This window comes from Chiroxiphia lanceolata, chromosome 23, assembly GCF_009829145.1.
Source record: "Chiroxiphia lanceolata isolate bChiLan1 chromosome 23, bChiLan1.pri, whole genome shotgun sequence".
Taxonomy (NCBI): domain Eukaryota; kingdom Metazoa; phylum Chordata; class Aves; order Passeriformes; family Pipridae; genus Chiroxiphia; species Chiroxiphia lanceolata.
Genome location: NC_045659.1, coordinates 4,195,647 through 4,220,172, shown reverse-complemented (window position 1 = coordinate 4,220,172; position 24,526 = coordinate 4,195,647). Strand labels below are relative to the sequence as shown.

General features: G+C 52.6%; 1 protein-coding gene across 5 annotated transcripts in view; it reads right to left on the bottom strand.

The window, feature by feature from the left end:
- Positions 1 to 13,529: 13,529 nt before the first annotated feature.
- The window catches only part of IGSF9B (immunoglobulin superfamily member 9B), a 49,414-nt gene continuing 38,417 nt past the window's right edge, over positions 13,530 to 24,526 (bottom strand). For 4 of the 5 annotated variants that reach the window (XM_032709523.1, XM_032709524.1, XM_032709525.1 and 1 more), the window contains one exon: positions 13,530 to 24,330. In XM_032709523.1, the coding sequence (XP_032565414.1) occupies positions 24,107 to 24,330 (224 nt within the window). In that variant the 3' untranslated portion in view covers positions 13,530 to 24,106. The remainder of the gene's footprint in view (positions 24,331 to 24,526) is intronic. The other variant, XR_004360727.1, reaches the window with a different exon arrangement.

Sequence of the window (24,526 nt, the reverse complement as noted above, 5' to 3'; positions counted from 1 at the left end):
TGTCACAAACCCAGGACATCCCTCTCCTCTCTCCATGGATATGGATATCGGGTTTATGACACATCAAGATTTGCAAGGAAAGCCTCTAATTTCAATTTCTGTGCAGGAAGAGTAAAAAAAGGGATATATCCTGGCTGCCTCCCAGGCCAGAACAGGAGCAGTGTCCAATTTAAAAAGTCAATATTTTCTGTAGGAAATCTCAATCCCTCTTTTTTTTTTTTTTCCCTGGTCCAAAAAGATCCTTTTTTTTTTTTGTTTTGTCAAATTTTCCCAGGAGAAGGGGGAGAGGGACGCCCGTAGCAGGCAGCAAAGTGTTGCTAATCTTATGTACATACAAAATGGAAACAACCAGCTTCCTGGTGGGATTGCTGGTATTTTGTTTTTTTATAAAAATTTTAATCTCTGTATCCCTCCTGCTACTGTTTGTATTTTTTTTGTGTGTGTGTGCCTAGTTGAAAAGCAAACAATTTCGCCTGCTCCTGCGGCGCTCCGGGTTTGGTTTTGCTTTACACTTATTTATTTTGCTCAGCAGTTTAAATTATTAGTCCCTGACCCTGCAAATATCTTGTTGCACGTGGACCCCGGTGCAGCAAGTGAGACGTGCCTGGGTTTGTTTGCAGGTGAGAGCAGAGCCCTCGACCCAGGTGTGGTAATTTAATTTTAACCCAAAAGAAACAGGCCCTGTTGACACCCCCCCAGCACAAAGGCCAGTTTGGGGGTTTTTTTGCACCAAGAGCTGAAGGTTTCAGCTCGCCTTGATTTGGTGACCAGGCTGGAAATGGGATGGGGAAAGGTCAGGAGAGGCTTCAACAGCTCTGGGTGATGTTTGTGTGTCCTGGGAGCACAGGGGATGCTGACACCTGAGAAGAGAGGGAAAAACCCCCTCCTGCTCTATCCCTACTTCCACCCCACCAGTCACCACTTGCCTGGGGCCAGACACAGATAAAACAGCAAAAAAAAAAAAAAATCCATATTAAATCAAACCAGAGCACAAAAAAAAGGGGAAAAAAGTCTCATTTCCTTTTCTGAAAGTAAAACCCAAATCCAACAAGTCATTCCAGGAGCGCCAGAGCTAAAGAACCCTGCTTCCCTCTGGATTTGTGCCTGCTGGTTGAACAACTCAGAGTCCTTGGGACTGGCCTGGGAGGGGAGCAGTTCACCCCAAAAACGGGGTCAACAGCTGCGCTTTTGGGATCCCCCAATCCTGGGTTGATCCAAAAGCAACACACAGCTGGGTCAGACCACGCTGCTCGTGTCCCCCTTCAGTTCCTTTTCCTTCCTCTAACTTTTCCCACAGAAGCAAGTGAAAAACCATGTAGAATAAAAGCATGGAAAAATAAATGAAAGCACTGATGTGCCACCCCCAACCCCCAGATCACCTGTTTATTAGTGAGAGGCTCTGTTTTCTGTACCATGATGGAACTGGGGAAGGGATTTCTTGAATCATTTGGGTTAGGAAAGACCTCTAAGATCATTGATTCTGACTTTTTCTTTTTTTTCTTGCAGGAATTCCCTTTGTCCATTGTGTGGCAGGGTCTGAGCCCCCCCCATCCTGTCCAAACCAGGGTGTTGAGAGGGAGGGATTTTAAAATCACACCTGTTGTGAAGGTGCTGTAAAATCCCAGCAGGAATACAGGGAGGTGAGGGGACTGTGCAATCAGAAATTTGGGAGGGAAATGGGAAGAAAAATTCACCCCCTCATCCCCCCCAGGTCGCAGCTGACCCCCAGGGGTGCTGCAGGTCCCCAGGGGACACACACAGAACCCCCCAAAATCGCAGCCAAACCCACACCAACAGGCCTATTTATTCCTCCCAGTTTACACACAGCCTTTGTGTGTCTCTCCCCCCCAAAAAAAAAAAATCCAAAAGCCCTGAAGAAACGCAATTAAAATATTATAATTATTGGCGGCAGAGTATTTGCTTTTATCGGCTCCCATTTAAAAAGATGCAAATAGGGGCGTTTTTAGCATTCCAGTCAGCCCAGCTCCCTCCTGCAGAGAGGGAAATATTTGCTTTAGTCAACTTTGTTGTGTTGATTTCCTGGTTTCCCTTATTTTCCCTGTTTTTTTTTTTTTTCTCCCATCATTATGATCACTCTCCTTCCCTGGCACGGAGCCCTCTGTGCCGGCTCTGGGATTATCTCTGGGATAAGCATCCCTGGAGTGGGCTGGGACACCCCTGGGGGGGATGCTCGAGGTGAATTCTCCTCCGCATGGCAGAGACCCCCAAGCTGGGGGTAAATCAGGAGTTCCCCTGGGGGGTGCAGGGGGCAGCGGTGGGCTGGGGGAGGCTGTTCTGCACCCGGGGAGGAGTTGGGGGGGTCGGCCAGGGCTGGGCAGGGCAATTGCGAGCCCAAAGCGCCCTCCCCTGGTCGCTGCCCAGCCCTGCTGCCCCTCCCGGGGACCCCAGTGCCAGGTGCCGGGTGTGCCCCCCTTGTGCCACGTGTGTCCTGCGCAGTGTGTGTGAGTGTAGAAGACCCTTCCAGAAGGTTTTACTGCGAGAAGATTAAAGTTTTTAGCTTAAGGAAGCTCCCTTTCCTGCCTAGAAAGAGGCACCCTTCCCAAAGACATGTGTTCTCCTCCTGCATTCCAGACAAGCTCTCCCTGGTAAGTGCCATGTTCCATGGGCAGTGGGCCCTGTGCCATGGGCAGTGCTGGGCTCCTGCACCCCCTGTGTCCTCCTGCCTCTTTGCTTTCACTCAGTGTTAGAGACAAAGCAGGTGATGGAGAGGCCACCAAGAACTTCACAAGTGTCCCCACATCACCCCAGCTCCCTAGCAGGGTGACACCTCATGCCAGGGTGGTGATGCCCAGACCCCCACACTACCAAGCACTGCTGCCCTGCCAGGGAGGGGAGAGTCAGGTTTTGGCTGGGAGCCACCCTTGGGAACAGGACAGGATAGGGGACAGAGGGACAGGGCAGGTACCCAGCCCTTGGAACTGCCAAAATCATCAGCCATTGTCTGAGAGCCATCCCTGGGGACAGGACAGGTACCCTGGGAACAATCCTGGGGACAGGACAGAGGGACAGGACAGAGGGACAGGACAGAGGGACAGGACAGAGGGACAGGACAGGTACCCTGGGAGCAATCCCTGAGGACAGGACAGGTGGGACAGGACAGGTACCCTGGGAACAATCCTGAGGACAGGACAGGTGGGACAAGAGAGGGGACAGAGGGACAGGTATCCACATCTCAGTCCAGCCCAAAGCAGGAGCCACGAGCACCCCCAAACCCAAAGGTCTTTGCCCTCTATTAGCTCACAAAGCAGCTCCCCCCCACCCCCTCACAAGGCAGTACCAGCCTTCGAGGCTAATTAACTCTCTAATTAAAGATTAGAGCACGGTTGTTGTTGGGTTTTCCCCACAGGGACTGTCTTAAACTCAAATCTGGGTGAGGATTATACAGAGTCATAGTGGTGGCTCCAGCCCCAGGCTTTAGGTTTGGAGAGGGCATTCCAAGGTGCAGAGGATGGGCAGGATGTGCTGCTTCCCATTCCTTGCCCTCCCAAAGGAGGGAAAAAAATTGCTTTCTTGGGGAAAGCAGAGAGCAAAAGGAAGGGAAAATAGTTGTGTGAGTCCATGGGACTCATTCCCACCCACCAGCTGGAGGCATCATTCCCACCCGCCAGCTCCAGGGGATGGTGCTGAGGCAGGACACCACAGGGAGATGGGATTGGGAATAACATTGGAAATCAGCCCTTTTTTATTCCTTTTTCCCCCATCTCTTCCTCCTCCAAGACTAGAAACTGTGGAATTTCCCATCAGCAGGATCAACGTGGGTAAATCCCTGTGGAAGAGCCAGGGGGGCAAAGGGGAAGCACAGCCTGGCTCCAGCCACTCACCCCAGCTCCTGGGGGTCCCCTGGCACCCCTCATGTGCTCCCCCAGCCCCTTTCCCTGCCTCCCTCCCTGCACAACCCCGGGCAGTGCTGAGCGAGGCTCCAGCCCCGCTTTATTAAGTTTACCTTGACCATAAACCCCACAAGATTATAAAAATGCAGAAAAGGCCATTTCTGTTCACCTGCCTCGTCCTCTGCTTTGCACTTTCGATCACATTCCAGCCCAGCTGACTGATTTCCCCGTTTCTGACCCAATTTGCTGCTGGGCTCTCGTGCCAGAGGGGGATCTCTGTGGGACCAGCCAGCTCTGATCCCTACAGTGAGAGAGCCCCCCCAAACTGTACTTTTCTACCCAAACCAGCCCCTATTTTGGGGCAGATTTCTGGGCTGGGGCTGTTTCCCAGCCTCCAAGAACCCTCCTCAAGGCAACAGGCTGACAGAAACGAATCCTAGCAAGACTTTCTTCCTTTTATTTCTCTACAGTTTGCCCTTGTTGTGGAAAAATCTATATTTTAACCCTAATTGTCTCCCGGTGGTAATGATTAAGGCATGGCTGGGTGATTTGCATTCCAAATGCCACAAGGCTCTTGGTCCAGCCTGGATGAATCCCAGGCTCAGTGTCCAAAGCCCATTAAAAAAAATAAACCCATTAATGTACACTTGGTTTTGACATGGTTTGTGAGAGCTTCTCACTCCTCCAGTGGTCACCAGTTCCTGTTCCCCACTGGAGAGTCAAAGAGGGGCAAGGCAGAGGTTCCTGGAGTTTTATTTCTCCCTTGGGGCAAAATAAAGCACCATGGAGCTGCTTTCCCACCTCATCCTGTGTGTGGACATCGGGATGGTTCCTCCATCCACCCTCTCCCCCAAAACCACCCCATGCAGAGCTTAATAAAACCTCCCCAAGAGGGTAAAAACCCAAAATAGATTCATTCTTTGTCGAATTTAGAAGTTATATTTGGAATTAAGCACAATAGAACCAAGATAATTACGTAGCCAAAACACCTATATATAAAAATATTTCCTATGAAATCTGCATATTAAAAGAATTCCCACGAGAAATCACACAAAGCAGCAAAAATTGGAGAGTGGAAACAAGTTTGTAAATAATGAATATGTATTAAAAAAAATGAAATATATTCAAGTTAGAAAGTCGAGTAGTTGCTAGGTTGGTAAATATCAGCCTATAAAGAGCAAATTGCAGTGGAGCCAGAGTTTATTTAGTCTTATGTGAGGTTTTGTAAAGGCTCAGTCCAACCCACTCTACAGCTCCATAAATGGAGTTTTCCATTATTGTTTTGCAGATTAAAAAACACAGGCTGCTAGTTGAGGAAGGACATTAACCTCCTTTTTTATTACTTTTTATAAAGTGATATAACTGGGTTTATTATATTTTCAGATTTCAATGAAATGAGCAGTTTGACTGGGATTTAGACATTCCCTCTGAGGCACTGGAAACTTTGCAGTGTTGTTACAGGGCATGAGACCCCAGCACCGAAAAAAAAAGAGTCAGAATGAGTGTAGATTGTGTCTTTATCCATATTTGTCAAAAAAAATCAGGAGCACAGCCCCACAGAAAGGTTGGAAAACCAACATGCAAGAAAACATGTCTGGAATAAATTAAAGAGCGATGCAAATCCTGCCTGGAATCACCATTTGGAAAGGCAAACTAAAAATGATGTTTCTTGACAGTAGGAGCTGAAAACACATCCCCACCTCAAATTAATTTTGGATTCACTGCCTTCCCAACAGGAATCCTATTCCCCAGAGTCACACTGCATCCCTGACCATGTTACCAGCTACAGCCCCATCCCACAAGGGAGCAAAACCCACCTTTCACCAGTAACACCCAGTCCCACCCCATTCCCAGGAAGAAATATCTCCATTATACAACTCATCAAGCCATAAGGTTTGCTAAAAACAAGGAGGAGAAAGGAATACATACATATATTTTAAATTACACAAGTTTGAAGCTATTTTATCAGGCCAAGCAGGAGCAACAGCCCCACCTGAGCCAAGCTGTGCCCAAAGAAACACTTCCCAAAAGCTCTTACCTTGCCAAAATCCCACAGATCTGAGCAGAATCACCACAGCAACAAGAAGCAGGACCCCCTCAGGCACAGCTATACCTGAGAGGATCCACCCAAGTGTGCCTAATAAAGCTGAGGAGGAACTTCCCTCCCTGTTCCCCATCACAGCTGATTAGTGTGAACCACTAACGAACTCTGCCAGCAGCTGCACTGCCACTGGATCGATTCCACTCTGCCTTCTGCTGCACTGGGAATGGAGATAGTTCAGCCCCCCCCAAATCCTTGTTGGGGAGAGGACAGGAAAAAAGCAGAGCCTCACCCCAAAAGAGGGAGGAGAGCAGTGGGGTGCAGGATCTGGGGAAGATTTTCCCCCTTCCATCAGCTCAACACACCTCCCACATTCCAAATTCTGCCCAAGCCCTCATCCCACTCTGTTTCACCCCAAAACACAGAGCCTTTGGGGCCACAGAGAATAAAGGGACGTGGTCTGGGGTATTGCCACAGTCCAGGGGTCTCATGAGGGGATAGAGAACCAGGAGGTGAAGCACACAGGTGTCACCAGCCATGAGAGATCCCAGTGCAGCCTCTGCTCTCAGATCCAAGGATTTCAGGGGTGTGGTCAGAGCCTGGGTACATCCTGCTGTGTCACCCCAGCACAGGCACAGCACCATGTCTCCTGGGGGGATTTGGGGCTGAGAGCTGATACCAAAATCTCCCCTCTGACCCCAGGGTTTTGAAATGACCTTGGTTTAATAAAAGCAAAGAGGTCTGAGCATCCAGAGCCCTGAAACAGGGAGGGAGTGAGGTGGGAAGAAAGTTTCTCGGGGCCAGCACATACTTATTGATTCCATTTGAAATAAAATATTACAGCTAGCATAGGAATGAATCACAGAATCATAGAATGGTTTGTGTTGGAAAGGACCTTAAACATCATCTCGTTCCACCCCCTCCCATGGGCAGAGACACCTTCCACGGGCAGGGACACCTTCCACCAGCCCAGGTTGATCCACGCCCCGTCCAACCTGGCCTTGGACACTTGCAGGGATGGGGCAGCCACAGCTTCTCTGGGCAACCTGTGCCAGGGCCTCACCACCCTCACAGGGAAGAATTTTTTCCTAACATCTAATCCTACTCTCAGTGGGAAGCCATCCCCCCTTGTGCTGTCACTCCAGGCTCTTGTAAATAGTCTCTCTCCAAGGAATCTTTCTTGTAGGCTCCTTTCAGGCACTGGGAGGCCACAATCAGGTCACCCTGAAGTCTTCTCTTCTCTAGGCTGAACAATCCCAGCTCTCCCAGCCTTTCCTCACAGCAGAGCTGCTCCGTCCTTCTGACCATCTTGGTGGCTTCCTGCGGACTCTCTCCAACAGCTCCACATCCTCCCTGTGCTGGAGACAACAACACTGCAGGGAGGGTCTCACCAGAGTGGAGGGGGCAGAACTTCATGCGTGGAGAGGGGCTGGTTCCTCCTGGGGGCCTCTGGTAGCACCAGGTAGAAGAAACGGCAGCTCTGATGGGAGCAGTGACACCAGCACAGGCACGTGTGGCAGTGGAACACCAGGGAGCTGGAAGTGGAACACCAGGGAGCTGGAAGTGGAACACCAGGGAGCCAAGGCCTCCTCGTGCCATGGTGGGACCCAGCCCGTCCTGCCGCCGCTCCTCGAGCTGCTGCCGGCGAACGTGAGGGCAGATCTGATATCCATAAATCAACATATTACTCATTTTCGAGCATTGCAGTCTGACAGCTGTTACATGAGCACATTGTTAGGAGCTGTCAGGCGCTGATACATGGTGCCTTTTACAACATATGTTGACTTTTATCTAATGTTGTTCCATAATTAGCCCCAGGGAGCAGGAATCTGGGCAGCCGGCTGGCTGTGTGATCTCAGTTAACCTTTCCTGCCGGGGGGAAAAGGGCAGAGCTGGGAGGGCTGCGAGCTGGGGATGCTCCAGTGGATCAGGAGGAAGCAGGCAGAGCAGGGATGTGAGCGGTACCCACAGCCCAGCACCTGGGGACAGAGCTGGTCCTGCTCCCCTGCAGGGTCCCTGAGCCTTTGGAACCATTATGAGAGGTAAGATAAAGCCCTGAGGGATCTGGGAGCTTCCCTGAATTTCAAGCTCAAACCAAGGTAGTGGCCCTGGGGGTCTGGATGGAGGAGGGGACTGAGGGGTACTTCTCCCCATGCATGGATGGAGATGGAAGGTGGGGATGATTTACTGACCAGGATGGGAGATAAATGAAGGAGCAGATGGTGGAGTTAATGAGTGGAAAGGGTAGATGGATGGACAAAGAGACAATGGAGACAATGTGAAAATGGATGGTTGCGCTCCTACCCAGATGAGGACAAACGTTCTGATGTGTCCTCACAGCCTGGCTTCTGTTTAGGAGCCTGTGATGATTCCCATCAAGACCAGCTCTTGGTCACCATCCCTCTCACCACCAGGGTCCAGATCACCCTTCATGAGCACTTTTGCTGTCACCAAAAATTATTCCCCTCTCTCTTTGAAACATTCCCAGGCTCCTGCTCCACCAAAACAAGCAGCAGAGTACTCAGGACACGTTGGTCCCTCTAAAGCAGCTCAGCTTTGTGGAGAAACCCAATGGGATGATGTCTGTGGGGAGGGGACACTGTCCCACTGCAGCCCCCCGGGTGCCTGGGCTGTTTTCCCTCCCTCACTGCAGCTGCTTAAGCTTGAAAAAACAGGAGAGGGAAAATAAATCAATAAGACACGAAGATAAATATGCTTTCCAGCGCTCACATGTTGCAGCCGACTCCTCTGGACGTGCTGTGGTGGCTGCATAATTCATGAACTCACCACTCATATGCAAATGGGGCGGCTCCTGCCGGGCTGGCCCAGACACACCCGGCTCTCTCCCACCACTCCTCGACTACCCCCAGTGCTCCCAGTTACCTCCCACCACTCCCAGTATCCCTCTTTGACTCCCCCCAGTGCTCCCACTTCCCTCTAACCACTTCCAGCATCTCTTCTTGACTCCAAAATGCAATATAGACCAAGATTCCTCCCAGATGAAAGGTGCCAGGTCAGAAAGGTCCTGCTGCCCACGGAGTGCCCTGGGCAGCCCATCATCTGCACCCAAGACACCCAGGCTATGGGCTTACTCTCCCGGGGAAAGGGCTGTAAATCCCTTGCAGGAGCCCAGCACCCAAATTGCAAGTCCACCTCCCAAAATTGACCATGGCCTCAGAAAAAAACCTCCCAGGGCTCCAGGAAACAAGTCAGTTTAAAGTTAGAGGTCAGCCTGCTTTGGCAGGGAGCCGTGCTCTGCTAACAGCAAGCCTGGTGTGCCCAGAGAGGGGAGTTTGTGGGCCATAAAAAGGGGTCTGTGTCTGCTGCTCGTGGTAGCTCGGAGCTGTGGGATGGCTCTGCTCACCCAGGAGAAAACGCTGTTCTTCGTTATGGCTGCAAATAATGGGTGTTATATAAATCAACACCAGCTTCTCAGATGGAAAAGTACTTTATTAGTCATTTTAGCAGCACAGCATCATCAAGGGCTTGCTTCAGGCAGTGTATAGAAGGCATGGAGCTGGCCCGGGACGCTGTGGGTGGTGGTACCCACCTTGCCCAGCTCCCAGCTGAGATTCTCCCCCTACCAGGGGCTGCCAACAGCCTTCCCTGGCTCCTGCCTCCTGCTGTGTCCCTTCCTCCTTCTTCCCAACAGCAGTGCTCCCCAGGAGTGGCTGCTTTTCCCAGATAAATGGCTTAATTAGCTTTTTATTGACTCGAGCACACTCCTCAGGCAGCGGCTGGGAGAGGAGAGGCAATGTCCCAGGGAGCACATCCTGCATCCCAGGCTGGAGGGATAAAAAGGTCTTTGCCCCATGGAGTCACAGGTTGGATGAGGAAGAGCAGATCCAGCCACAGGAGGGGTTTCTGGGCCCTGCATGAGCACCCATGTGAGCATCCCTTGAGTGAATTCCACCCTGTATTCCCTGTGAGAAAAGAAACATACAGAGGGTGGGAATGTGGCAGGAGGACAAATCCAAGGTGGGAGAAATAATAATAATAATAATAATAATAATAATAAAGCACCTGCTGAGCAGCAACGCTGGAAATCAAAGCACGAACACCAAAAACGTCTGCAAGACGCAGGGAAAATTTTTTAATTTTGGAAACTGGCAAAAAGATTTGAGATAGCTGGAGAACAATCAGCGCTTCCCTTTGTGCCTGGAGGGACTGACAAACTTTGCATAAACAATTTTCCTTCCCTCTGATGTGGAAAGGCTGCCACGGAGCAGTGGGAGAGGCCAGAACTGGTCCCTACTGACTTGAAGAAAGCCAAGCCCAAAAAGATTCCTTGAAAAATGACATTAATGGCCCAAGAGCAGCGGGATGGGGGTAAGACTATGGGAGAGGGGGCAGCAGTGTCTCTGATTTCTGGTCCAGGGACCCTGAGCTGCTTCCTAATCGTGAGCCCTCAACCTGGCCACCCTGATCCTGTTGGAAAAGATGTTCCTCTGCCAGGTTAAATGCCAAAACAGGGTGGGGGGAGATTAAAAATCATCCCCTTCCCCAGGTAAGCCCTCCCAGACCGCGTCATCCCGAGATGTGCTCTGGCACCGGAATATTAATGTGATGGAGGATGCTGTCCACCTCAGCCAGGCACCAGCTCCAGCACAGCAGAGAGATAGCAGGAGCTCAGTTTGTGTTTGCCTGAGCCAAGGAGAAAATCTAATTAAACATGGCATCAGGGCTTGGAGGAGCTGGGGATGGGGCAGGAATATAAAGCACGGCCGCTTCCCGCAGATCAGAGGGCAATATTAATAAACCCACGGAGGGGGACTGCAGGATCAGCTGGTAATATTGATAAATGTAAAGCAAAGACAAAGCAGCCAGGGAATATTGGATGGTAAAGCTGATAAAAAGACAAGTGGGGACAGCCAGCCCTGCTGTCCTGGAGGAGGGAGCCCCGCAGCACCCACCTACTTCCCAGGCAGGGGATGGCACAGAGCACCCCAAAGAGGGGGGAATTTGTGCCTATGGGCTGTTACCCCTATTAATGTGCCCCCAAAGTTGCAGCCCCCAGAGCAGCACGGCTGCCCTGCACATCCCGGAGCCAGGTCACAGCAGAGAGGAGGCCCAGGCACAGGATCTCCATCCAGCCTGGGCTGGGAGCTTGGGATGCGCTGGGGATGGGGAGCAGGGACAGCAACGGCCAGGGGCTGTGTGGGAGAGCAAAGCAGGACGAGCTGGGACCACAGAGCACTGGGGATGCTCCCTGCTTGCTCCATCAGCCACAGGGATGTGTGTGGAGGCAGCAGGGATGGGGCTGAAGGTGGAGCAGGGGGCAGGAGGAGCACGTGGGGGATGGCACAGCCTCTGCAGCTCTTCCCTGTTACCTGCAGCCTTTCATCTCGAGATGGAAGTTTGTTTTCTTCTCTTCCACACTCAGTGCAGTGACCTTGAGTGTCCCTGAAGCCCCTCTCACAGGGATCACTCTCCCACGGCCGTGCACCCATGGCTCCCTCCCCTCTGCCAGCAGCACGTCGAGCCAGGGCATCGAAAAGAGCCACTGAGTGCGTTTTAAATAAAAGATCGCGTCTTTCCGAGCTATTGGAGTGATGATTTAAACATGAAGTCAAAGCCAGTAATGGTGTTGTCAGAGCTGTGGCGGTAAATCCAATCAATAATTCACTGATAGCAGGAATGGTGGCTCCAGCCAGACCTGCCTGCGGAGGGCAGGGAGCTTCCCCCTGGAGCAGGAGGTCCATCCCCTCACGTCACTGCCACCTCCTGTCTCCCTGCCAGCACCACCCACGCTGGCAGCAGAGGTTTGGCCCCCACTGGGGATGGGAAAGAGCCAGGAGCCAGATCCAGAGCCCCACAGGAGGGGAATGGTGCCTGGCTCCAGGGGGTGGGAGGTGAAACGAATTTCTTACCTGGGGAGGGATGTTCAAAATGCTGGAAACACCTTGGCTGGGTGATGGCAGCTCAGGTTTTCCTCTCAGCTCTTGTGCCCTTTGAGAGAGGCCAAATCAGTCCCAGCTGTCCTTGTAAGGCTTAAAAACACTGACAAGGGACCCTGCCCCAGGCTATCAGCACAGCTGGGTTGCCCACCTGCCACAGGGTTACCAGGGGTACCTCATCCCTGTGGCACCCTGCCCCTCCAGCCCAGGACCCACATGCCCCTGGATGAGCTCCTGCAGCATCATTTACCTGCACAAACACCTCAGTCACAGCCCAAGCACCTCTTTTTGCCCTCCCGTTCCCTCTAACACAGCAGGGATCAGTTCTGCTGTAAAACAGGATCTAGATGGGGGGCCTGGATCTCCACTTCATCCCTCCTCCTTCCCAGAGGGATTCACCAAGACTGGAGCAAAGCTGGGTGGCAGCACCTAAATGACTCCCAAGCATCTGCCTGTGCTGGGCTCAGGGTGTTGTGGCACCCACAGCAGGATGGTCCCTGATACCTGCACAGAGGTGTGCAAGGTCCATGTGGGAATACCCTGGGCAAGCTGGGGCTGCCCTGGGCACAGTTTTGGGGAGCAGCCGGCGAGGGATGTGCAAGTGGCCTCTGTGTGCATCTCTGCTCCCCCCTGGGGAGGAGTTTAATTGGGAAGTCCTGGAGCTGGTGCTCAAAGATGCTGCACAGCCCTGAGCCACATCCCCAACACACTGAGGGGTGTGAGGGCAGCACAGCTCCCCAGAGAGCAGCCAGCCCCTAAAAACATTGCAGGGAGCCCGGGGGGACTCGGTGGGCACCCCGGCACTGGGGGGCAGCTCAAGGACAAGCAGGAGGCCAGACAGACAGAAGCAGCCCCTCCATCCCAGCCCTGTGGGCGGATACACAGAGGACAGAGGTGCCGGAGGTGGTCGAGGCAGCCTCTTCTCCTTCCATCCTCATCACCAGCGCCGGGAGCTGCCGAGCCGGCACTGCCACCTCGTGGCACGGCCACCGGCGAGGCTGGGGACATCGTGGCACCACACACTGCACAGTCCCGGACAAGCTCCATCAAGCTCCATTGCTTGGCAGAGCCTTTATTACCAGGAGAGCTGCTGCCGCCTGAATCAGTGCCAAAAAATGGCAAAAAACTCCAAAGGCAGCAGGCAAAGGGGAGGGAAGAGCGGGTCAGCCTGGCTAGAGGAGGGGGATGAGAAAGGGAAGCTGTGGCAGCAGGTGGGGTGGGATCCCTGGGCTCTGAGGGGACAGCATCACCCTGTCAGATGGGATTTGGGCTCTCTCATTTCCTAGTCCTTTCCCAAAAGCAGGATCTGAGCATCAGTGTCCATCTCGGTACCCATCTCAGCTTGGACATGCTGCAAATCCCAGTGGGAAAACACGATTTGGGGCACCCCACTGCACCCCATGGGATGCTCAGGACAAAGAACAGCCCAGCATCCCAAGGGCAAAGCAGCCCACCCCCTCCCCTCAGCCCCTCCACCCAAATCAACGAGAGCGACAAGTCCTTTTATAGATATATTTTTTTTTTTTTAGCAAATGTTTATTTATATCAAAATACAAAACATTTCTGAAGCAGGGTAATGTTACATGAGGAGCAAGTTAATCGATTCCAAAACCCATCATTCTCCTACAGCATGGCTAGTTGTACGTAACATTGCAACACTGCCAGAATTTCTTATAGTGGGTACATTAAAATAATAATAATAAAAAAAACCAAAACCAACCCAAAAAGTCAATCTATGAACATGCAATGTTACCGGCGATAAATTAAGTACTCAGCAGGCCTTAAAATCCCAACAGGCAGAGACCGAGGGACCAGCTACTCCCAGTAAGGCAGGGCTTCAAACTCTCATTTCTTCCAATTTTTTGTTGGCTTATTTAGCATTTACTCGTCAACTGACAACAGTCCAAGAGCCAAAAGGACCCAACTTTCTTGGCAGAGTGGGATTATTGCTTAGAGCTATCAAAGCAGCCCCAGCTCCCAGCCGGCCCCAGGGGAAGGGCAGGGAGAGGGCTCGCAGGGCAAGAGCCAGGGGTCTGCCTTGGCTAAGCGCTGCGGAGGTCGGGCTGATCTGGAAGATGTAAAATCCCCCCGGATGAGGGGGCTCAGTGGGTCGTTATCCCCTTGGAGACCAGCTCGGGAATGCCGGGAGGAGCGGGCAGCGCTCCCGGCGAGGTCTCGGTTCCCTGCCCAGGGCAGGATAGCACCCAGTCGGAAGGAGAGTTTGGGGTGAGGGACTCCCCACTCCGTGCCCCTCATCGCACACCTGGGGAGCGAGGCTGAAATTTGGCTTTCCCTCCCCGTGGCCCGGAGCAGCTCCGGGCCGTTCCCGGGGATGCCGATGCCGAGCACGCGGCCACCGGTCCCTCCTGCTGGCATTTACTGGCCCTGGAGAAGGCCCAGAGCAACAATACAGGTACAGAGAGATTATATAGAGCGCAGAATAAGTTTCATATAAGGCTTTGGTACAGCACCATCATGTCAGATTTATTTGTAAATCGTTTACAGAAAAAAAAAAAGCTTACTGAAAAAATAGTGTTTTGTTTCTCTTATTTTTTTTTAATAATTTTTTTATTATTATTATTATTATTATTATTATTTTCTTCTGAGGAACATACCTGAAAGTTCAAAAATTAACCCTCTAGTTGCCGTCTGGGCTCCCATCAAACTCTAGTGTTGCTGTGTGCAGTTCCAAAACGAAGTGACTCGATCCCAAATCCCACTCAGGTGTGACACAGCCCACCCCTTCTCACAGCAGTCACTAAAAAAATCAACACCACAGAGATTCGGCAGCTGATCGCTACTCACTGTTTAGTAAAAATTAAAAAAGGATTTAAAAAAAAAACAACAACGAAACAAAAACCTTAACAAAAATTAAAAAAGAAACTAAAAAAAAAAATAAAAATTAAGTCACAACAACGAACGTTATGGAACCAGCGGTACTAAAGTTTCTTTTATTGTTATTGTTATTAAAAAAAGTCAGTTCCACTGGTTACCATTGAAACAGCACCAAAGAGCACCCTAACGTGTGTTATACATCGTAATACTCGACATTCAAGAGATGGAAACGAGGTTGGATGGTCTAGTCTTTATATCCAGAGGCAAGAAATTCTTCTTAAAAAGAGGAAAAAGTTGTCCCACGCAACCAGACCCCTGTTGGGTCTGGAAGAAAATCCCGCCTTAGGGGAAAACACTATGGAGTTAGGAGGGAATTAAATCAAGAGCTACCTGTGGAGGTCTACGAGGGTTCAGAGAGTCTACAAACCTATTAAAAGGGGATTAAAAAGTCTGGGCTCCCCCAGAGAGCCAGGGATGCTCCCATGGGAGAGCTGGAGATGCTCCCGGGGGGATCTGGGGATGCCCCCTGGGTGATCCAGGGATGCTCCCCTGGGAGCTGGCGAGGAGGTGTGACCTCCAAATGCCCAAAGGATGGCTCGGGAACCTTACGGCAATGTAGGCATTTCCAGGAGGATTTCTACAGGGCTTTCCCACATGGGAATGCCAAGGGACTGGAGCCTGCACAGCCGTATGGAAGGTCCTGCACCCCCTGGGTCCTCGGGAGCATCCCCTGCCTGCTCTCTGCCAGCCCCGCAGAGGGGAAAAAAGGGAAGTTTGGCCTTAAAGTGCATCTGGGAGGGCGGGGAGCGTGTGCCGGCATCTCCCACCGAGCCAAAGCCTCCCCGAGCGCAGACGGGCGCTTCCCAGCGCTCCCGCCGGCCGAGCGGGAAGAGCCTGGGAGGGGGCGGGAAGCAAACACCTCCCCCGGGAAAAGCGAGCTCCTGCCAGATGCGCGCGGCTGCGGCGGATGGAGGCAGCGGGGATGCGGGAACAACCAAACCAAACCAAACCAAACCGCGGGAAGCAGGACGATGCTGTGGGCGCGGCCGAGAGGGAGGGAGGGGCGGAGCAGCTCTTGATGTGTCTGTTTGGCATCCAGAGGGTTAACGCTACTGTGGAAAGTGTGCTTTGTAAACATTTATATCTTTCCTTTTTTCCTGTTTTTTTTCTGTAAGTGATTCCAGGGGAGATGGGGAAAGGAGAAAGCTGCCCGCCCCCCCCTGCCCACCCCCGGCAATACCCCAAAGCCCCACCGGGGGGAGGGTGGGGGGGAAGTGCAGCCCCCCCCAGCCCGGACACCGATCGGTGAGAAATCTCATCCCTTCTCTTTCTCCTTACATCCTTTTTTTTTTTTTTTTTAAACATATAAAATACTCACTTATGTATTTACCGCTAATAAATGCAAGTTAGTCCCACCAAACATGCTTTGCTTCGATATCAAGAATTGGTGCTGAACAAATCTTGGCTTGATATTAGAAACATCCCCCCCCCAACCCTCCCCAACCCGACGAAGAAGACAGAAATATCATGGAAAATACAGGTGACACCTACGGAGGACACGGTGCCGCTGTGAGGGGCCAGCTCCCGGGATTACATTCGTGCCTCAGCCTGGCAGGACATGGCATGACCACGGTGAGGGACCTCTGCCTGGCTCTGGAGGGGTGGAAGCACTCGGGGGCTGTGCCACCATCCCCTCGGGGACATCTGAGCCCAAAAACCAGCATCTGCATCCTCCCAGAGCCAAGGATTGTGGGACACAGCCCGAGGGGTAACCACTGCCCAAAGCCAATCCCCAAATCCTGCCCCAGCGAAGGCAGAGGGGGTGGTTTGCTGCTCCCTGGCATTGCTCAGTCCCAAAACTGGCTCCTCATCCCCCCACCACCCACGGGCACACAGGGAAGGGGGTCCGGCGGGTCCTTGCAGGAAAAGCCCCAAGTATCCCCAGCACATTCCTCACCACTGGGACAAGGGAGAGCCTCATCTCCCACCCATCCGGGCAGGGAGAGCCCCCTTCCCACCCCAGTGCATACCAGCAGCCTCCCCAGCACCAGCAAATCCCGATGGCCAGAGTTACTCTGGTTGGTGGAGAGGTACTGACCTGCCTACAGAGAAGGTTCCCTGCTCCAGCCGCGTGTGGGGACCCACTGTGGCCACCTGGGTGGCTCTGAGGGGCTCCACAAACCACAGGAGGGTTTCAGGAACCCTCAGGATTTATGAGGACAGCGAGGATGGGTGGCCAACAGCGCCCAGCGAGGCAGTGGTGTGGGGACCCCATCCCACAGTGTGTCCCCCATCCTGTGCCACCCCCCAGCTCGCAGCCCGGCCTCATCCTTCCCGCTGCGAGCAGCGCCCCCAGAGCTGAAATTTGTCTTTTTTTCTCTGGAAAGAAAAGCCCTGGATGGAAACACCACCCCCTCGCCGTGGCCCTGGGCGAGCTGGCAGCAGGCCCAGGCTTCCCCATCCCGGGACTTTTTCCCTTTTCAGTTATTTTTCCCTATTGAAACAGCAACGTGACAGCAGCAAACAGCAGCGATGCCGGAGCCGGCGGATCCCCCGGAGCCCCACGAGCCCCCCAGCCTCGCCCAGCCCTCCTCTCCCTCGCCACCGTATTGCTCAAACAGCACTAGGCATGGATACAAAAATAAAACAGCTATGTGACTTAGATATATATAATTTTTATATATATATATATATATTTGTATATATATTTTTGCCTATTTATAGGTGGATGGAGAAGCAGAGAAGCTGAAGCGCAATATAATGTAAAAATACTCGCTCTGCTCCCGCTGTTGAGACTCTCCCCCCCACCTCTGACAGCCTCTCTCATGCTGCACAGAAGTTTCTGACACCTATTACTAAGGAATTATTTTAAATATTTATTCTCCCCCCCCTTCTAAAATAGAAAGTAAATATATATTTGTTTAATTTTATATACAATGCAGTTTCGATACACCAATATCGTTTCTTTAGATAGAGATACTGGGGCTCATTTCTCAAGGTTTTGGGGTTTTTTTTAAATTTTATTTTAATATAAGTGCTGGGGGGGGAGTGGGGGGATATTAGAGGAGCTTTCAGTCCTGGGAAGATGGGCACCCCCTTTTGCAGCCCTCTTGGTCCCCTGCAACCTCAGGAGGATAAGAATAAAAGTCCCCCTGGGAGAGAAAGTGTCATTTTGATGGTAAAGCCAAAATCTGGGCAAACTCTCCTCCCTGGGGGATGCCAGTTTCCCACCCCACTGCAACCAGTATAAAAATCCTTAGCTACCACTACAGTACATGCTTTCTGCACCTGAACCCCCCAGGCCTGGACCAGCCTGTCTGCCCCCCCTTTCTCTTGCCCACCCCCCTCCCCAGGTCCTTCCTCCATCCATGCACGTATCAAAAGTCAGCCAGAGCCCTGGGATTGGGGATGTCCTGAGGTCACCCAGCACGGCCAGGAAGATGCCTATGCCACACAATGACAGGGAACACACAGCTCAGGCAGCACAAACCTGCCAGGTCAAAACCACAGAAATGGGGAAAATGGGGAAAAACAGCACTGGGCAGCTCCCTCTTCATCCCAGTCACCAGGGGAGGGGAACAGGCTCCCATCTCCGGCCCATTCCCAGCACCAGCATCCAGTCCTTCCCACATGGGGATGTACCAACTGATGGGAATTAAGTGCAATATTAAGTTTCTTCTTCAGCTGGCACCAGCGTTGCCAAATCTGGATGCTGCTTCCCAACCCTCAGTTCCTGGATCATGCGTTCCCTGACAGATCTCCAGCAGGAACACGTGTGCTTCCCACCTCTCCTCCCCAGCAAACACAGGCAGAGGGGAGTCAAGACACACAGAAACAGGGAAAAAAAAAACCCCCCAAAATTAAGCTGAAGGGGGGAAATGGGAGTAAACATCCTGTTTCCTTTAAGGGTTACACTGTGCCCAGACAGCACAGGGATGGGCTCCTGGAGTGTGGTATGAACAGAGCCTGAATTCGGCTGTCCCCGAACCCAGAACTGGCTCTGGCATCACTGATGACCAAATCCCCTCTCTGCCTCAGATCCTCAAAGTCCTGCTAATGAGGTTTAAAATAAAGATGCTGTGAAGAACATCTTGTCCCTCCACGGAGTCACTGCTGGGGCCGGCTGGCACAGCCGGCGCCGCGTTCCTCAGCTCAGGGGACAAATTTAGCTGTACCCCTGTCTCATCCCTTCTGACTCACGCTTTTCTGGGAAGAACAGATGCAAAGCAAAATGCTTTCACATGAGTAACCGGAGAGCAGCATCTAGAGGGACTTGAGGGAAAGGTTTCTGCGTGGTGCAGCTTTTTCTTTAAACGATGGCACCAGAGGTGAGGCAACATTACGTCCCCCTCCCATGTCACGTCCCGTGTCACGCCCCACGCGCGTCGCACACGCAGAGGAGAGGACCCGTCCCTCCTGCTTCTCAATGTCACGGCCCAGGGGTGAGTCACAGACAATGAACAAAGCAAAAATAAAAAATGGGGGGGGGGAGATAATGAGGGAAAAAAAGCAATTTGTTGTGTGCAGCAGGTCACGCCTGCGGCGTGCCTCTCCATTCCCAAATTCCCCTCGGGCTCCAGCTGCTCCCAGCCCCTTCCCTGCTTTGCCCATCCCAGTAATCCCCCTTTCATTACAGCTCTTAACTCTCCCCTAGACACACACATACCCCTGACATGCAAATCTACTGAATTCTGCAAACCTATCTACCTTTGTCCTATGCTTCTCTATCTATTTATATCTCATATATACAGTGCATTTTACTCCACTTCCTTGAAAAGATTTCCTTCCACAAAAAAGCATCGACTCCGCCAGCCCGGGGCCGCAGTGAGCCCACGTGGGACACGTGGAAATCCCTGAAGGTCCAGCCTCATGGAAAAATCCCCCCAGACAAGAGCTACAGCTGAAACCAACCCGAAACTCCGAGAACTCCCAAATCTACGTCACTGCCTGAAGCAGGAGGAGAAACCAAAATGCCAGGAGGGTTTTGTCCTGATACAGGCTGCAAGGTGTGAGCAGCAGTAAGTCACGAACACGTGTCATGCCTGGATGTCATGAGACATGACTAAGCCCTGCTGGGACTGTGCCTGGGCTGCTGAGCCCAAACCCAGAGCCCTCAACACCCCCAGAGGTGGGTACAGCAAATTATTATTCCTTTTATATTCCCTTTACCAAACACTGTCACCTCCAGACTTCCTCCAAAGCGAGTGGCACCGAGCCAGCTGACAAGGTGATAAACACCAGATCAACAGCCTGGAGCCCAGCAGTGCCCCAAATCAGCCTCCAAGTCACAGGTGACCTGCACAGGGCAGCAGGAATGAGCATCCCCCTGGGAAAAGCATCACCTGCTCACAGAGACACCCCTCACCATCCTGGGGGCTCGTGGAGACCCCCCTGCTCAGGGGGTAGACCACAAACCATGCTGAGGTTCACACTGGGAAGAGACCCTGGGACCCTCCAGCTCCCCCCATCCTACAAACCCACTGCTCCAAGTTCCTCTGGATGCAGTAAGTGGCAGGCACAGAAATGGGGCCCCACAAACGAGCCCTAAATGCTCCCCTTCCCCCCCACTTACAGTAACTTGCATTTTCCTTCATGTCAACGCTGCGAAACTGAAACGCTGCTGGGTTTGCACGGCAAAGTCACCTCAAAAACACGTGGGTGAAAGCTCAGCAAGTCCTGCTGGAAAAGCAGGCAAAGCGCTTTCCCTGCCCTTTTTCCCTGACTGCACAGGGACACACAGGTTTTATTGGAGAGGCTGCGAGGGACGGCACACCATGACCACCCCCTCTTTCCAAGGGATCTCAGCAACACCCTATACCTACCTCTCCATGTCATCTCCCCCAGCTTGGGATGCCCAAATCCTGCAGCCCCCACGGTGGCATGAAAACGGCACTGGAGCATCCCCACCGTGGCCACCTTGCAGGCAGAGGCACCAGCAAGGACCCCCCAAAACTGGGTTGGCACCCCTGCACTGACGCCTCAGAGGAGCCCAGGGACAAGTCTCCTTGTGATTCAGAGGCATTTTTTCACCGTGGTCCAGGACTTGCCAAGGGACCTAATGAGACATCGCATTCACAATGTGCAAGGAGGAATCGTACAGTTACTGATAAAGAAAGAGCCGTCTACCTCAGACCAGCTTATAAAATAAGAGAGTTTGGCCCAGGAAGATAAAAATCAAGATATATTTTGCAGCATGAAAGAAAAAAAAAAAAAATTAAAAAAAATGAAGCAGCAGCAGCAGCAGCAGCTGTGTTTGCAAACCACCAAAGCGGCACGGAGTTCAAACGGGGATGAAATGGGGGAAGCGTTTGGCATCGTCTGACACGGCTTCGATGTCCCAGGTCCACGGGAGGAGAGAGGAGCGACCCCCTGGAGGGCATGGAAACCAGAGGGCTGGGAGAAGCGAGGAGGTTGCCAAAGCAAGAGGTGAGCCAGTCAGCCAAAGCACGGCCCGAGTCTATCGGAAGGTAACTCGGTCTAGCAGGGAAAGGAGTTAAGGATGGTTTTAGGGAGGAGCTGCTTCCATGAGGCGCCCGGGCGGGATTTCCCACTCCAGCAGCGTGGCAGGTACACGGCTGAAAGAGAGAGGGCTGCAGCTCCAGGCTCTAAAGGTCGAAGACCATGAAAAGCCCAGTGGCTCAAAACACCTGCAAAAGGAAAACAACTCTCAAAAGACTGACGCAGCAAGCCGGCACGCTCCGTCAACCTTCCCTGCACTCCAAGTCCTCTAGAGCTCCTTAAGACGGGATGGGGCACAGTCCCGAGGTAGCAACCTCAAGAGCCTGAAGACAGCGCCTTGCCCATCTGAACGGGCATCATAAATAGTTTGGAAAGCACTCAAAGGAAAAAGCAACCCTCTGTTGGAGAGGCTGAGGCAACGAGAGCAAAAGGAAGAGCGAGTTGGCCACGGCACGGCCAGCACAAAGCCTCCACACCTCCCCCGGCCCCGATGGTCACCTGTCCGTGGGGAGCAGCCCAGCCCATCAGGAGCAGCCCAGCTGAAGTTACCAGCAAGCTGAAGTGAGCCAGGCAGAGTTTTCCCCGCTGCTGAGCGGGAGAATGGCATTTAAATCAATTCAGATCCGAGCGGATTCTAGGGAAAACCCTAAAAACACACTCAAATAAAAGAAATCCGCAGTCATACTGTTAGCAAAGTTGAATTCTCACTCTGAGAGTTGAGGTTCTTACGTCAGGTCACTCGTCACGTCAATAAAAGGCCCTGGTGCAGGCTGGAAAGAGAGGGACACTTCTGCCAGACCCTCCCTCCTTCCCGAGACAAACCTGCTGATGGTTTGAAGACCACCTACACAAAGTTGTTAAAGCTCAGAAATATCTCGTTATCGATTCAGAGGATTTATTGTCCAGTGGTTCAAACCTTACTGAGGGCCTGGAGATTGGAAAAGACGCGGCGCTCTGCTTTTGGTGGTCGAAGGTTCCCGAGCATCCTGCTGGGAGAGGAAGCACAACCTCTGAAACCAGGTGTTTTTTGGCAGAGCAATAGACAGGCTCCGACCTGAGAGCGTGGCGTGGCCGGAGTGCCAGATCACAACCCAGAGCTCACGTCTTTCTCCAAACATCTCAGCCCTTGGAGGTTCAACCAGCAGCAAGAGCAAAAACCAAGGCAAAGCAGAATTAAAGGCGAAATTGCAGAGAATCTCTTGGCAATTCTACCTGGGAATAAACAAAAGTTTCATATGCAAATAGAGAGCCTGGGGCAAAAACATGCCTGCAGGCTCTTCGGTTCTCCTGATGCTTTTTCTACAGCCTGAATCCACTCAAAGCAAGAATATCTACATGAAACACTCGGTCTTTTATTCCCAGGCAGGCTGGAGGGTTTAGCACTTTACCGCAGAGGAAGAACTGTGCAAACCTGGATACAGCGGTTGATTTTACCACTTCAAACTAAAAAGAAAACCAAAAAAACCTCTAAATATTTTAAAGGTAGGGATTGCTTGGTATCAGCACTAAGCATTTACGTAGCACTTGCAGTCTGTAGGCCACCAAGTGCTTGTCCAAAGTGCTCAAATATGACTTATCCCCATTTTACAGATGGGAGAACTGAGGCACAGAGAGGTTAAGTGACTTGCCCAAGGCCACGCAGTCAGAGAGTGGAGGCAGAGCAGGAAAGCGAGCCCGGCTGTTCTCGGAGCGGGTTCCACCTTTCCTGCTAAAAAAACAAACCAAAAAAAAGGCCTGTGCAATCCAGAAAACCACCAGCCACCAAACCTACCCTAAGTACTTCGAAGAGGAAATACATTCTGGTGAAGAGTTAGAACAGCATTACCGAGGGGAACGGGGGGGGGGCAAAGGGAGGGACACGACCCCGGCGGGTGTCACAGCCGACACGGCCGGGCTGGAGCGGGAGAAAGGAAGGGGGGAACGGTGGAACCGGCAGGAACGTGTGTTAGGCTGACGCGAAACGCTGGGCTTAGCTTTGCGCGGCCGCTCCGAGGAGCCGTCCGTGTCCATCCGCAGAGCTGGGCACCTCCAGCCGCTCCCGCCCGGGCTCAGCACCTGCCGACGGCGGCTTTTGGGACCAATGCAGCCAAACCCCCTCCGCTCGCACGCCTGCGTCGCCCCGGTTCGCGGTTACGAGTCAAGATTAAGCATCACACACGGTAAGAAATCACATCACTGCACGGCACCGAAGGACATTTGCCTGCGATATACAGAGTGTCGGGAAGAATTAATCGCAACCACCCTCTTCAAAGTTGGCACGCACCGTACCTGGAGGGGGAAACGCCCTCGCGTGAGATCGGCCCCGCACCCGTGCGCTCGCACGGCGCCCAGAACGCGTCGCCGAGGCTCAAAAGCATTTGCACAGACAAAGGGGTGATTTCTCACACCTCAGACTGATTGGAAGGCTCGGGGTCTTTCTGGCTTTTCCCTTTCAGAGATAGGTAAGGAAAGGTGTCACGCGTGGTTTTGCTGTTATCTTCACATCAAAGGAGGCTGGGAAGGGGGAGGCGGGGAGATTTTCACAATTACAGCTTTCCTGGGATTATTTGGTCATGTTTTTTTTATCATAATCAGATTCACGGGATTACCAGTTCCCGTCTGGGTTGTTAGGTTCTTGTCAATTAATTACACCCTGTGTCATTTAATTTCTTCCGGCGATTGAGGGCCAGCTGCTCAACCCCACACTTTCTCCCTAAATGCGCGCCGCGGACGCAGATGTCAAAAGCTCCGTCTGTGCCTTTGAAGCCTAGAGATCTTTCCCAAAACCGAGGTGCAACACCCCCCCACCCTTCCCACCCCACCACCGAAGCTGTTTGGGGTGGGGGGAGAAGCGGATCCGAGGAGCACCCAGCCCAAAGCATCCTCCCCGTCTGACCCAGGGTCCCCCCAGCTCGTCCCCGCCGCGAGCCGCCGAACCCCCCGGCAGAGGCAGCAGCATCGGGGTGTGCCCCCTCTCTCCCATCACCTCCATCCCCATCAGCTCCCTCCACCGCTCCTGTTCAACCTCCTGGGGCCGGCGCAGGCTAAAGCAGGGTGGCGTGCCCGCTGGTGTCATCGTGGTCCACGCTGTTGAGAATGGCTGTCTGGTCTTCGGGGAGCTGCCGGTGGCAGAGGTCGTCCTTCAGCGCCGAGAGCCGGGCGAAGGGGTCCTGACGAGGGTGTCTCTTCTTCTTGCGGAGGCAGACAGCTTCGTCAGGCGACAGTACCTGAGAGCTGGGAGGGTGCTGAACCTGGGAGGCAGAGCCGTCTGGGAAGGGGGGAGAGAAGGCAGATGGGACCGGAGCCAGCAGCAGGGCAGAGCGCTCTACTTGCTGTAAAAGGGAGGTTACAGCAAGCCTGGCCCTGAACCCGCCGCTTGGCAAGAAGGGAGCACGTTTTGGGCATCAGGGAAAATGAAATGAACACTCCAAATCCAAAATAAATGGAGAAGGGAGATGCAGGGA